The sequence below is a fragment of the Hibiscus syriacus genome, unplaced genomic scaffold (genome assembly GCF_006381635.1).
Source record: "Hibiscus syriacus cultivar Baekdansim isolate YM2019G1 unplaced genomic scaffold, ASM638163v2 tig00111105_pilon, whole genome shotgun sequence".
Lineage (NCBI taxonomy): Eukaryota > Viridiplantae > Streptophyta > Magnoliopsida > Malvales > Malvaceae > Hibiscus > Hibiscus syriacus.
This window is the reverse complement of record NW_024062987.1, coordinates 5,446,915-5,461,529: the sequence shown is the minus strand read 5'-3', so window position 1 is coordinate 5,461,529 and position 14,615 is coordinate 5,446,915. Positions and strand designations below refer to the sequence as shown.

At 33.1% G+C, this 14,615-nt stretch overlaps 2 protein-coding genes and 1 pseudogene across 4 annotated transcripts; 1 reads left to right on the top strand and 2 right to left on the bottom strand.

Moving 5' to 3' along the window:
• Nucleotides 1–593: 593 nt before the first annotated feature.
• Nucleotides 594–1,463, bottom strand: LOC120153875 (uncharacterized GPI-anchored protein At3g06035-like). Its single transcript, XM_039165741.1, has 2 exons — nt 1,287–1,463; nt 594–1,179 (listed from the first exon to the last, which is right to left on the bottom strand). Exons 1-2 carry the CDS (start codon nt 1,375–1,377, stop codon nt 680–682), a joined length of 591 nt encoding a protein of 196 aa, XP_039021672.1. The 5' UTR covers nt 1,378–1,463; the 3' UTR covers nt 594–679.
• Nucleotides 1,464–2,424: 961 nt separating this feature from the next.
• On the bottom strand, nt 2,425–9,852 carry LOC120153759 (annotated as a pseudogene).
• Nucleotides 9,853–10,550: 698 nt separating this feature from the next.
• Nucleotides 10,551–14,335, top strand: LOC120154190 (YTH domain-containing protein ECT1-like). Of its 3 annotated transcripts, none has more exons than XM_039166008.1 (7): nt 10,551–10,735; nt 11,269–11,336; nt 11,941–12,507; nt 12,669–13,217; nt 13,307–13,519; nt 13,769–13,915; nt 14,062–14,335. In XM_039166008.1, exons 1-7 carry the CDS (start codon nt 10,693–10,695, stop codon nt 14,140–14,142), a joined length of 1,668 nt encoding a protein of 555 aa, XP_039021939.1. In that variant the 5' UTR covers nt 10,551–10,692; the 3' UTR covers nt 14,143–14,335. The 3 variants fall into 3 exon arrangements, with proteins under 3 accessions (XP_039021939.1, XP_039021938.1, XP_039021940.1); XM_039166007.1 differs by having other exon boundaries at nt 11,260–11,336; XM_039166009.1 differs by having other exon boundaries at nt 10,551–10,708; nt 11,260–11,336; nt 14,062–14,334.
• Nucleotides 14,336–14,615: the final 280 nt, after the last annotated feature.

Sequence of the window (14,615 nt, the reverse complement as noted above, 5' to 3'; positions counted from 1 at the left end):
CTCAGGCCAATCGTGAATGAAAGGTTTCAAACCAATGAGTTGAACTAAGGATGATGGTGCAGCCCGACCCCTGTTATGTCCGTTCAGATGTGGGAAGAAGAAGAAGAAGAAGAAGAAAGAAGGAAGAGGAAGAAGAAGAAGAAGAAGGAAAATTAACGGGGTTAACTGTTATGTCATAAAAAAACTAACGGGTAACGGTAGGGACTAAAATGAAAATTAACTAAAAATTTAATAACTGTATTGTAAATTTCAAAAGTTATTGACCAAAATGCAAGTACCCTAGAAGTTCATGGACTATTTATATACTTTATCCTAAAAAATCATATTATTTAATTAATGAATTATAATTTTATTTTTTAAAATTAAAATTAAAATTATGAATGTTTAAATAAAAGATATGATTTTAATAATTAAGATATTATTGTTATTTCTTAAAATTACGAATTTAAGCATACCATAAGAGTATAAAAATTTTATTATGAAATGATTAAACGAAATCTTGAATTCACTCATTCTAATAAAAAATAATATATAAAAATTAAATTAACAATTCCACCGGACGATAAACATTATTTTTTAACACAAAAACAAAATACAAAGCAAACTTTTTCATACAAATTGAAATCCACAAATTAAATCACAAACCGGAAGAAAAATAACAAAGAAATCCAGGCAATGGTCACACCAAATTAAGACGAGCAACGAAACCCAACAGCAAAAACACCACGTAATAACTTAATCCATGAGAAGAGGCTCCACTGGCGAGGCTCCCGCTTTGGGTGTTGGAAGCAAGAACCACCACAATCCAATCATCTTCGGAACTGATTCCGATCCCGGTGAAGCTGGAATCGTTGATGTATCTAGAGAAATGGGTACGAGTGAAGTTGGTCAAAACAAGCGTGGGAACCAGATTCGCCACGCAGACGGGCAGCACGACGGCACCGCTCGTGGTGTTGGTATCGATGTGGCACTTGGACACGGCTCTCGGATAGTCGGATAATCTGGTTCCTTTGTTGCCTGATGATGAACTGCTGGGGTTCGTGCATGGATGGTCGTCATCGTCCATTTCGTCCACGATTTTCTTGGCGACGCAGTGAGCGTTTTTGTTCTTGGTGAATGCCGGCAGATTCACCGATGTCCTGAAATCGTTGAGATCTTGAAGTAGATGCTCTGCCTCATCTGTTGGATTGATGGTAAAAAAAAGAGAGTCAAAACATCAAATTTCAAACATATATAATATTCAGATATTATATATATATATATATAGAGAGAGAGAGAGAGAGTACCGTCACTATTAACAGGATGAGAAAGGAAGAAAATGGCGAGAACAAACACAAACAAGAACTGGGAACGTTGCTTGAGAGAGGAGGCGGCCATGGCAAAAGCTTCTTTGTTGGCGAGAGGAAAGCTGAGAAAAATACAGAGGGAATGGGAAGGTGCAGAGACAGAGGCAGTTAAATAAAAAGGGGCACTGCTATGGGTGCAGCCAACTTTTGTATGAGAAGCTTTTTATAGTTGAGAATTGGATAATTCTTTCATCCTTGGATGTCAAGCAGTTTCATAGGTGCCTCTTTATGCGATTCGTCACTCAACAATGAATCATGTGCTTTACTGACATGTAATGTAAGCACCAGAGGCTTCCACATGAATGTATGACTATGAGCGAACAAAACTCCATTAGCTTTAATCAGGAAAAAAACTGATTTCTTTTTTACCCTATTCAATATTGAATATTGAATATTGCGCGCTATGCTTACAAGGATCACGTGCAAAACGATGGAAGTCATCTCTTTTTCTTTTTAGGGTTAAAGCCATGAAGATTCCAGTATAATCCAGCTCTTATATTCGAAACATAAACTTGTAATCAAGGTTTAGAATCCATTTGTTTTATGTTTTTTTTTAATCTTATTCCGGTTCGATGCTTCCACCAACGGATACGGTACAGAGCAAATATCCCGGCCGGACTGGTCCATTACAGAGGCCTTTACTTAAATAGACACAGACAGAGACATATGTTACCACACTAACTTCCACAAATACCATAAAACAACATTAAAGTATTTTAGCCATGAATGTGAACATGTTAAAGAGCACAATTCAACACTGATGACATTGCTCATTACAGATGGCTTAAAAAGCTTTCACAATTTATTGGGAAACATTATTTACCCGAGTTTTCCACAATCAGTTCCATACCGAACAGCAGAACTTGAAGACAAGTTCATGCATCCATATTCTCTAACAATCATCTGACTCGAGATGCGCTTTCCAACAATGGCAACCTGGGGAACAAGAATTTTCCATGGAAACAAACAGAAAATAAATCAACCCCTTTTCTAACATTAAGATGTTTAATTCTCCTGCAACCAAGTTTTAATCCTTTAAGCAGGGAAATGATACGAAAGAGAGGAACCTTTTTGTTATTCATTTTTGGGAGTTGGTTGGTATTACCACTCCGGAGTCTTCTGTCATGATTTTATAAGCATTTTGCAATCTCTGAGTAACCGGCCCGACTTTACCATCGCCGATAATGCGCCCGTCGATTTTCACGACCTGTTAAAGAAATATTCTCCCATTGTTCTCCCGGACTGAGTGTTTAACTAACCGGACTGAGTTCTCCCATTGTTCCAGCAGTCCATACCTGCAGGACATCATCATCATCAAACTCAAAACACATGTAAAATATATATTGACAATCAAGGTATAAATATATGTAAAATCGACTGAAAAACAACAGGAAACCTCATCTGCTGTATGGAACTCGGATAAGCTAATTCTTCGTTCCACTAGGACAAAGTTTTCCTTTTCAACAAGTTCCATGACCTGCAATTCGAACAGCAAGGGGCATATCACTGTATCGTTTCTGGTCGAATGAAATATTGAACAACATTTCGTGGTTATTTGTTTCCTTGAGATCAGGAAGTTATGAGATTCACCCGCCAGGACGTAAATTACAGCACAATCAAATGTTTACGAAACTTACAGTTGCTCGAGTAATCCCTGGAAGACAATAATCCGCATGAGGCGTCAAAACACGGCCTTTCTTGACCAAAAACTGTAACACGAAACAGAAGAATGTTTTTCAGTTTATAGATTTTCAACTTTTAAAGCACATGACTTGAAAATAAAATCCTTTTAGCAACTAAATACACTTCGGATGTTCTGTCGACCTAGAGAAAAAAAGTCCATTGCAGTTTTCTAGTAAGAAAATCCGAAATTTAATACAGTTCCTCTGGCAAAATACGGTTGGTCAGTTGATAATACAGCCATAAGCATTTTAAGATGGTAAAACTTGCTAGACTAGCATGAAAGAATGAAAACAGGTATTTAAATCGTACATCAGATATTAGAAAATTATCTGCTCTAAGATTTATCATAAAAACATATCAAAGTCCTGCATAGGACAATACCTTTGCCAGTATATTATTCAGAAGATTATTGTGGTGAATCTTCGAGTCCAAATTCTGAAAGGGATGAAAAATTATTCAAAGTCTGCTGGTTTGTAGGAAGATAAAATTTTGTAAAGGGAACTACTATTAAATCGGAACAAACACCTAGCATTTCATCGCACAAGAATCAACAAGACCTGTCGCAACATGTTCTCATATATTTTGTAGCAAGTAGCAAATAGTGACAAGAAAAGACTCAAAGAATCTTACATTTGGTGAATTGCGACGTGTAGTAGCCGTAACAAGTTCTATACCACTCTCACTGTCGTAAACCAGGGGTTTCCATTCGGGAAGCACTGCATTTTTTTCCAGTCAACATTAGGCATATCAGCTGAAAATCTACAACTCACAATAGCACATACTATATTACTCGCAAAAAGAAATAACATTCGACAGCACATTCCAAGTGTGGTAAGAATTTGCAGCGAATATGATATACATATGTCAATAGATATAAGAACTTAAGATGTCGCTCCAGTATATAAAGGACTTAAACATTGCTTTACCGATCAAAGTGCAGCCATATCGATTAAATGCAGGGCTCATCCCGGAAGTAACCTGAACAAGATGTGACTTGTGAGTATAGCATATTAGTGAAGAAAATCTCAAGACCAAACTAAGAATTCATGAATCGCCAACTAGACACATCCTAGGTTTTTAACCCAGAGAGATGGAGAGAAGGTAAAAATGTTTCATAACTTTTTCCCACGAGTAAGTGTTAATCGAATGTGTGTATTGTCGAACATTCCATTGGCATTGAGCGTTCTGAAGATAGCCTCTTTGATCTGCAATGATGCTACAACATATTACTACAGAAGCCTTTGCAAAATCAAACATCCTAACAAAATGAACCCAAAGAAGAATTCAAGCAACCAACAGGCATTAGCAGCAAGGACTAACCAAAGTTCGCCTATGTGTCATTCATTCATCTTTCCCCATACAAATCAATCATACGTAGGGGAAATGAGTGAGGCCAACAATGTCCGGATTTTTTCTTTCCTTTTTTTTGCTTGGAAACTGTCTTGATTAATACTAGTGCAGTTCTTAATAAAGGGAATTCATTAAGGATTTGGTTTCACAAACCTATCTAAATGCTCTTCGAACTTAAATATCTTTCCATCGTAAAATCAGAGTCCCTCCCTTGTACAACCGAATCAAACACTGAAACCTGGTAATGCATTGCAAGAATGAGAAACCTAATGTACCTGTGAATTAACAATCATAAAGGAAAGTTTGAAGTCAATGGACAACAGATGAGAATGGTTCCAGGATTAAGGACCTTTGCACTCTCGCGAGGTAGAATCTCATCACCAACCCAAGCAAGCAGCTTTGCATTCTTGGGAACTGGAAGATCAGGAACCGGTAAGGGCTTTAACAGGGATGATGTCTGCCTCACGTTGCACTTAAGCAAGTTATAGAAAGGTAGATTTTGCTCCAACACATCATAAAATGAGAAATGAAATGGCTGAAAACATTTACAAGATCAATCATAATTGTATCAACACTTCTTCAATGATTTAAACACTTCTAACGAATTTAAAGATACGTATTACCAACAGTTAAAAAAAAAAAGAACTATCATAATCGAGATGATTGAGAGATTTGCTCACAAGGGTCAACTACATTGTCATGAAAGCAGCAACTGCTATTGTCAGCCTTCAAAACACAATTTCAGGAATTGTTTCTTACCGAAAATAATCTATTTTCATCGCATCAAGACTTGAAATATAACTCACTATATACGCATCACAATTACAGCGATAAACAAGGATGAATGCTTATGCTTATCAATATAAACGACATAAATACAATTTAACTATGATACTCCAATTATTTACTTTGCTTGAAGTACCAGTATCCGATACATATACATATGAGTACGGGGATATGATGCAGAGGGATCCGAGACAGATGATGCTGTGTTGTCAGATTGCACCTTGATGTCGCTGAGATACCATGAGTTGGCAGATCAGCGCAAAGGTAGTAATTGATTGTGATATGTTCCTCATTGGGGCCGTTTTAAGTGTGCTTCAGTCTTTTGGTCATAACTTTGGCTACGGGTGTTAGAATCTCGCATAAGATCTCAATCCGAAAAGCTCTTTTCGACGCTCACGCTGTCCACATGAGCTACGCTCCATGTGACCTTTTTTGACCTCAAATTCTGCCGTTTTCCCATTCGAATCACTAGATTTAGATATTTTTTACTATTTATGGTAATATTTCGATTGTCAATTAAGAAGTCATTTTAGATCCGATTTCGGCCGGATTTTTTGCAGATTGCTTATTTTATTTTAAATTTCAATTTAGAGTGATTTTCGGGATTTTGCTATTTTTTGGTAAAATTCCGATAAACAAGATTTTTGGCTAAAACAGTCCGGCTTGTGGACTGATTTTTGACAGTTATGATTTTATAATATTTTATTAAACTCTAGAGACTTTTTTTCTCTGGATTTTGGGAGAATTTTCTCTTTTGAATCATCTTTTGGAACTAGCCTACATGATAATCGTTATTTTGTCTGGCGTCAGGATACAACTCTCCAAGGATCCCTCCAGATACATGCAAACGCTTAGAAACATTACAAATACCCATACCCTACACTCACACCTTAGTTCCATTAACACGAATTTAAAAGAGAGTAGACACTTCAACTACAAGATGAATATGGAGTTTCAAGATAAGCAACTGGTTTACAATTCATTATGCAAAATGAAAATATTGAAACAGGTCACATACCCTAGGGTACTTTCTCCTGGGTGCAAAACATGTCGACTTATGCACACTTTTATACCACCATGGCGCCCACAAACCATCGAATGATTTTGGACCAGCTTCCCATCTGATCAATGTTCGACCACAAAGTCATTAATTGTATAAAATCAAATCATTGCATATTAATTGTGATATATTGCTGCGTTGGACTGTTTATTCTAGTGAAAGTGATGTGTTTGCCAAGAATTTTAATAAGGGACACATACAAGAAAAGACGTGTATGTACGATAATAGAAATACAGCTATTGTCACACAGAAAGGCAGTTTAATTATCTATATTGCTTCGACGCTTCATGTTCTTTAAAGTACCCAAGCCTTACACATATTTAGGCATGAGTATGAAGATATAACCCGCCAAGGGTTGTCCCGATACATGGAAAAACTTTAGAAGTATTAAACATACCCGAATCAGATTTTACACCTGAGTTAATTAAATTGAATAGCCTGAAGAGCAAGTTAATAGATTTGAAGGTTTTAACTTAGAAGGAAATAAGTTTCCACATGCCTGAGCATTGCATCTTGAAAAGGAATGTCCAAATCCTTACAAAGGCCGCGAAAGGTATCCCGTACATAATAAGATGGAAAAAACGTATCAGATTTCAAGGTTTGAAAAATAACAGCCGAATACATAGTAAGATTTTATATGCAGTATAAAACAGGCTTTCTATATAGTAAGATCTTCCAGGGTATCCTGTTAGAAAAGATCAACAACCTCCGGATTTTCTTGAAGGTCGGCAGCATCGATGACCGGCGGGGGCTTTCCCTGTGCACAAAGCTCACTGTATATGAAACTAAATCTTCCAAACCTAGTTCAAAGAAAGATGGAGGCAACAAAGCCTTCTCAAAGGATGGCTGAAAATAAGCACGAATAAAAAATAAATATTATCAGTGAATGACATCAGAGATAACAAATGATGGTGAACATGGGGAAATGCTAAAAATGGTACCAATTTTGTTATTGTCTAAAAAAATTGGTATCAGTTTTATTATTATTGTGCATAATAAAATTAGTAAAAATTACTGAAAATATCATTATTTCTATCGATTTTGTTATTATTTGATATTTTATTGGATAAAGTATACCGGTTTTGTTATTGTTGTGCATAATAAAACCATTAAAAATTACCGAAAACATCATTATTTTAACAAAACTGGTAAAGCGCTACAGGTTTTGTTATTATTTTACCGATTTTGTTATTGTTAGATATTTTACTGGAAATGTTAAAAAACGTTGATGTTTTAGGTAGAAATAATAATGTTTTAAGTAATTTTTACCAGTTTTGTTATACCCAACAATAACAAAACCGACCGGTAAAAATAGATTTTTAATGATAAAATTAGTAAACAGAAATTATACAAATTAATTTTAATTTTTTAGTTTGTAAGTTGCCACAATATAACTAATGAAAAAAGGACACAATATTTCCATTTCGATATTAGTTTTCTAATAAAAAAATAATATATATATATATATATATATATATATATATATATATATATAATTACAATATAATTTAAAAAAAATTATAATGAAGTGATGAAAAATAATCATAATTACAATATAACTATAAACATCAAATATAATATAATAATATTATTTTTAAAATATTAGAATAATTTATTTAATATTATTTATGTCAATATTATTATTAAAATATTATATCTATAATTTTAAAATAAAAATGATTATTATATTTTATTAAAAAAATTATTATAAATTATATTTATTATTTATTATAATAAGAATAATATATCATTAATTATATTATAATGAGAGAATAGTTAAACATACGCGTCGATATATTTTCTAAAAGTATCGACACATATGTTACATCGAAACCAATAATTATAATATAATAGGTAAATTTACAATGTAACCGGTATACAACAATAACAAAACCGGTAAAAATTATCGAAAACATCATTATTTTAACAAAACCGGTTTTGTTATTTTTTGCCGGTTTTGTTATTGTTGGGCATTTTACCGGAAATATTAAAAAACATTGATGTTTTAAGTAGAAATAATAATGTTTTAGGTAATTTTTACCCGTTTTGTTATGCCCAACAATAACAAAAGATTTTTTAGTTTGTAAGTTGCCACAATATAACTAATGAAAAAAAGGACACGATATTTCTATTTCGATATTAATTTTCTAATAAAAAATAAAAAAAAATATATATATAATTACAATATAATTTAAAAAAAATCATAACGAAGTGATAAAAAATAATCATAATTACAATATAACTATAAACATTAAATATAAAAAAAATGATATTATTTATTAAAAAAATAATAATATTATTTTTAAAATATTATAATAATTTATTTAATATTATTATATCAATATTATTATTAAATATATATCTATAATTTTATAAATAAAAAATTATGATTATTATATTTTATTAAATAAAATTATTATAAATTATATTTATTATTTATTATAATAAAAATAATATATCATTAATTATATTATAATGAGAGAATAGTTAAAGATATGTGTTAATACATTTTCTAAAAATTTCGACACATATATTACATCGAAACCGATAATTATAATGTAATAGCTAAATTTACAATGTAACGGGTATAAATATACCGGTTTTATGAGATGTATCGAAACAAATTTAAAAAGTGTCGATACATTTTGTTCAGAATGAATGTCAAACGAGATGCACGCATAAAGTTTTGATACATTTATTAAAAGTATCGATCCCAAAAATATCGAAACCGATAATGACAATGTAATAGATAAATTTACAATGTACCCGGTAGAAATATACCGATTTTATGAGAAAATAGGTCTTCATAATGTATCGATACGTTTTAAGTTTGTCGATACTTTTTATAATGTAATAGGTAAATTTGCAATATTACATGTATAAATATATTAGTTTAGTTAGAAAATAAGTCAATATAAACGCTACATATTACATTATATAAGCGATACCTACTATGTTATTGTACTTAATAATATTTCCGGTTAAATGCCTATTTTATTATATAAGCACTACATATTACATTATATAAGCGCTACCTAATATGTTATTGTACTTAATAATATTTCCGGTTAAATACTTATTTTATTATATAAGCGCTACCTATTACATTATATAAGCGCTACCTAATATGTTATTGTAGTTGATAATATTTCTGGTTAAATACTTATTTTATTATATAAGCGCTACCTAATATGTTATTGTACTTAATAATATTTCTGGTTAAATGTTATAAAATAACCAGTGTAAATTTTAACCAATCACACCATTTTTTTAATTGCGACACAGCAGAACTTCCGCACTAAGCATCACATTATTAAATCTTTCCCCGGTATATGCTGTCAAGTTTAAAAATTTTCAAGGGTAAACTACACCATTCATCATTAAATTTTACTCTCTTCTATTTTACTCTTGTTCTTTCAATTTTTTCAATTTAGTCATTGAACTTACGAATTGCTCCTATTTTGGTTACTACAAATTATTTTATTATTCTTATTCTATGACATTAAATTTTTATATATTATTAAATATAAAAATATTTTTAAAAAATATAAAATAATATTTTATTATTATTAAATTTAAAATGATTTAAAATAATCACCGTCCCTTCTCGTCACCATCAACCGCCATCTAGGTTTAATTTTATATTATTTTTATATTAAATAATAATAATAAAAATACCATGTCATTTCAAAATAATAATGAAATAATTCAGAGAGACCAAAATAGGAATAATAAAATAATATTTTTATTATAAATTTAAAATGAAATAATCACCGTCCCTTCTCGTCACCATCAACCGCCATCTAGGTTTAATTTATATTTTTATATAATAATAATAAAAATACCATGTCATTTCAAAATAATAATGAAATAATTCAGAGAGACCAAAATAGGAATAATTAAAAAATTTAATGAGTAAATTGAAAAAATTAAAAGTACAATGAATAAAATAAGAAAAAAAATAAAGTTCAATGATAAATGATGTAGTTTACCCAAATTTTCAGTACGCTAACACATCAAACCTGCAATTCACTTCTGAATAAGGCCATTCAATGCCAATATAGATGCAAACACAATTCAAATAATTAAATTGAGAGAATATATAAATAATAGGGATCAAATATATAATTATATCAAAATATTTAATCATTATTAATAATAATTAATTTGAGGTGACTATATCCTAATTAAATAAAACAAATATAATTATATCTTATATTTTTAAAAAATTAATGACGTAAATAAAACACAAACATAAGTCATCAATGCAGCAATTATGGCTCGCTTTGCATTTACTCTTAAACCCCACTCTACCCTAGCTCTTGGGTTTTTGGCGGCTACCCCTTCTCCAAGCCTTACTTCGTTTCTTTCCCCAACTTTCCTAGTGTTTGAAGTCTAGGGTTTTTCCTTCCTTTTTTCTTGTTTTCCTTCGTGCTCTCCCTAAGTCTAAACCCTTGATATTTGATCATGGCCAACGCTGATCGTATCCTTGCTAACTTTACTCCTCTGGGCGTGCTTTGTTTTTGTAGGCTCGTGGATAATTGTTTTTGTTCTTCCTTGTCTATACTGGTTCTTTAGTTCTTAAGGATTTGCTTGTTGTTTTGAGTTGTTACTCTCATTAATTTATACATATGATTGGAATACCTTCAGTAAGTATTTAGTTTTTTTGTAAGGGTTTTAGTAGGGTTTATTCAAAATTTATCTTCTCCTATTGATTTATACTTTCTTCTTTTTTGGGGTGGGGAGATTTAGGTTTGATTGATTTTTGAAGTTTTGAAGATTTGCTATTGAGATTTTTATGTGATTTTCTAGATGGGGTTTGGTAGGATTTACTGAAAATTTCTTTTAACTGGTTTATGCTTGATTCTGAATTATTAGCTAAACATTTCATCTTCTTAATGATTTAGGTTTGATGGATTTGGAGGCTTATGATTTTGCTGCGCTTTACCTTTGAATAATTGATTTATGCAAATTTGTATAGTTTAATTTTTAAACTATTGGTTTTGTTTTTATCCTTTACTTCTACAATTACAGAAATTGCAGATTCACTGGAGAACTTGTATCTAGATTCACAAGCAATGACCTCCAAAGGTCCTGAGTCCATCAACAAGGTAGTGCTTCGGTTATGAGATAATTGTTTTTCCTTTTTGTTATTCTTAAGCTCTAATGTTTTTTAGCTAGATAGATTAGTAGGATTTTGGTTTTATTCAATTTTTGTGCAATTCAATCCTTGTAATTGAAGATGGTTTATTGGTTATTTGTATAAACTGGTTATCGTGAATAGCCCTCATTGCATGGGTAAAGACGTTTTCTGTAATCCTACTCTATCTTACTTAGACTTGGATGTAAATGTTGGATACAGGTGCGTCCAACGTGGAGACGTTCCATTTTTTTTCCATGTATTTGAAGGATCTTTAGAAAGGCCATATCTCCATAGTCAAGTCTGGATATGCATCGGGTATGGGGAGTTGGTGTAATAATGTAGATCCTGCTGTATAGCGTTATCTCAAGATTTGATGTTTGATTTGTGGTGATGAGACTAATTCGAAATCTTTGAGACATAAATGAATTTATACCGTAGTGAATCTTACTGTTGTTTCCGGAATAAGGCTAATTGTTTCTTGAAGTTGCTTGGAGATTTATCATTGGTAGATTGATTTCTGTATGATAAATTTTTAACATTCAGATGGTGATAAGCTTAATGTTTGTTGACAGGATTTTTATGGTGATAATGGCTTGCATATGTACCAGCAAACTTATGGTTATATGCCATACGGGGCGTATTCGATGACTAGTTCACCTCTTCCTGCTATGGGACACGATGGTCAGCTGTATGCGTTGCAAGAATACCACTATCCGAGCCCCTATTACCAACAACCTTTTGAAACTATTCAAGGCAATACTTCTCAAGTTTCAACTTCTGGTGTAGGTGATCAGGCTTCCTTATCCACTGAAACAAATAAGGGAAAATCGAGTACTATCAATGGTGGGGGTCTGAGTGAGAATAATGGGCCAGGTTCATTGAAGTCAACTTTTAAGAACTCCTCTCTAAATCCGAATGCTTCATACAAAAGAGGAGGCTTGCCAACAAGTAATCTATCCCAAGGTTTTCAGGAACCAAGGTTTAGTTATGATGGGATTCAGGCAAGCAACCCTTGGTTAGATATGTCGGTTTCTTCTAATGGGCAACCCAAACATGCTGCAAATAGTGGGTTCTCTTTGTACACAAACAATGCTTCATCAGGCAGGAATCAGAACCTTCAAAATTTCCCGCATGTTGTGGTATGTTCAAATTGCTTTATTACTTATATCTGAACCCTGCTCCAGTGATACCTGAATGCTAACCCAGATATACACACCGTTAGATGAACTAGGTGGATATTTCATTTTCTTTTCTTATTTCATTGCCAATTGACGTGATTGTTCTAATGATTTGCATCTAGAATTTGCATAATGCAAGATCATCGTCTGGTGTGGCTCAAGCATATGGATACATGACTTATGATCACTATGGTAATGCCATGAGAGGCGGTTCTGGTCTTGGATCATATGGTTATGATGTTTGGAAGAAAGGACTAGGGTGGTATTCTGTTGGTTACAACAAAAAATCAAAGGGTCGTAGTTACGGAAAAGAAAATACGGATGGTTTAAGTGAGCTGAACAAAGGACCTAGAGTAAAAGGGTATAAGAATCCAGATGGTCTAGGACCTGCAACAGTAGCTGTCAAAGAACTGAACCTTCCACTGACTGAGAGTAATAAGGACAGTGTTTCTCTTATTCCAGATATTGAACAGTATAATAAAGAAGATTTTCCTGAGAGTTATTCAGATGCAAAGTTCTTTGTTATTAAATCCTATAGTGAGGATGATGTCCACAAAAGTATAAAATACAATGTATGGGCCAGCACATCTACTGGCAACAAGAAACTTGATGCAGCATTCCATGAGGCCAAGGAGAAGCATGATAGCTGTCCTGTGTTTCTTCTATTCTCGGTATGTATGATTGATTACCATTTATCCGCAAACTTGATTTAGTTGGCATATAATTTGCTTGAATGTTACTAGGCCTGAGCCTTTTCCAGGTTAACTCCAGTGGACAATTTGTTGGGGTAGCTGAGATGATGGGCCCAGTTGATTTTAACAAAACCGTTGAATACTGGCAACAAGACAAGTGGACTGGCTGCTTCCCTGTGAAGTGGCACATCATTAAGGATGTGCCAAACACTTCACTGAGGCACATAAAACTCGAGAACAATGAGAACAAGCCTGTCACTAATAGTAGGGACACCCAAGAGGTATTCTCTCTTTCATTATATGTTTTACTTGGACTCAGGGTGTGTGTTGGATGTGGTTATGCACCTGAAATTGATCTATTTTTCAAGTTTTTTCATATATTTGGAGGATCATATCCTAGTATGTGTCAGAGATGGGTGTTATGCACTAGTACTTGAGGGAAAATGAAGAGTCAGTGTAAAATAGGTCATGTATTCTCCTTTTCGTGAGTTTTTTCATCCTGCTCATTGTAAAAGGGTTGGATGCTACAGGTTAATTTTGAGCAGGGGGTTCAAATTCTCAAAATCTTTAAGGATCATTCCAGCCAGACATGTATTCTCGATGATCTCGAATTCTACGAGTCTCGTCAAAAGATACTCCAAGAGAAAAAGGCTAAGTGCCAGCTGTCACAGAAGCAGGTATATCTGACTCTTGATTGAAATGCTGCCCTGATTTTTCATTTTCCCGTGTGTTACTTGACAATATGTTTTTTATTATATAACATCCTATAAATGACTTGCATACACTGCACAAGTATTAATTACCTTTTGTTCTTGTGAATCAGGTTTCGAGTGGGGTGCCTAATGATGATGCTTTAAGTGATGACAAAGGAAATACATACAGCAATAACATACGAGAATTTTAAAAAATCTGTAGAGTTGGCCTTGATAGAAGAATCCACTGTTGAATCAATGGAGAAGGCGAATGGAAATGTGAAACCCATAGAAGAGAACGGATCAGTTGCTGCAACTGAAGGCAACACCATCAATGTAGTTCATGTCGGGAGTACTTGCTAGTTGGTTACTTAGACAGAATAGGAGCGTGCTTTGGGTTTGGTTTTATTAACAGGATTAGCTAATTTTTACCGGCTATTGTTTGTCTCATTGCATCCTTTCGGCCTTGTAGCAATTAAGCTTTTGCATGGTGTAACAATCTTGACTGCTCTGTACCCGTTTTGAGTTTTTTCTTTTGTTAGTTTTGTTTGTGATTTTCAACTATTTCCTTTTTGCTTTTTTTAATGAGAAACAGTCCAATGAAAAAAAAATTACCCAAGGGGGAAGTCCTGTTTGTACTTGGCGTTTGATTTAACTATTTATCCAACATTTTATTTTATTTTGT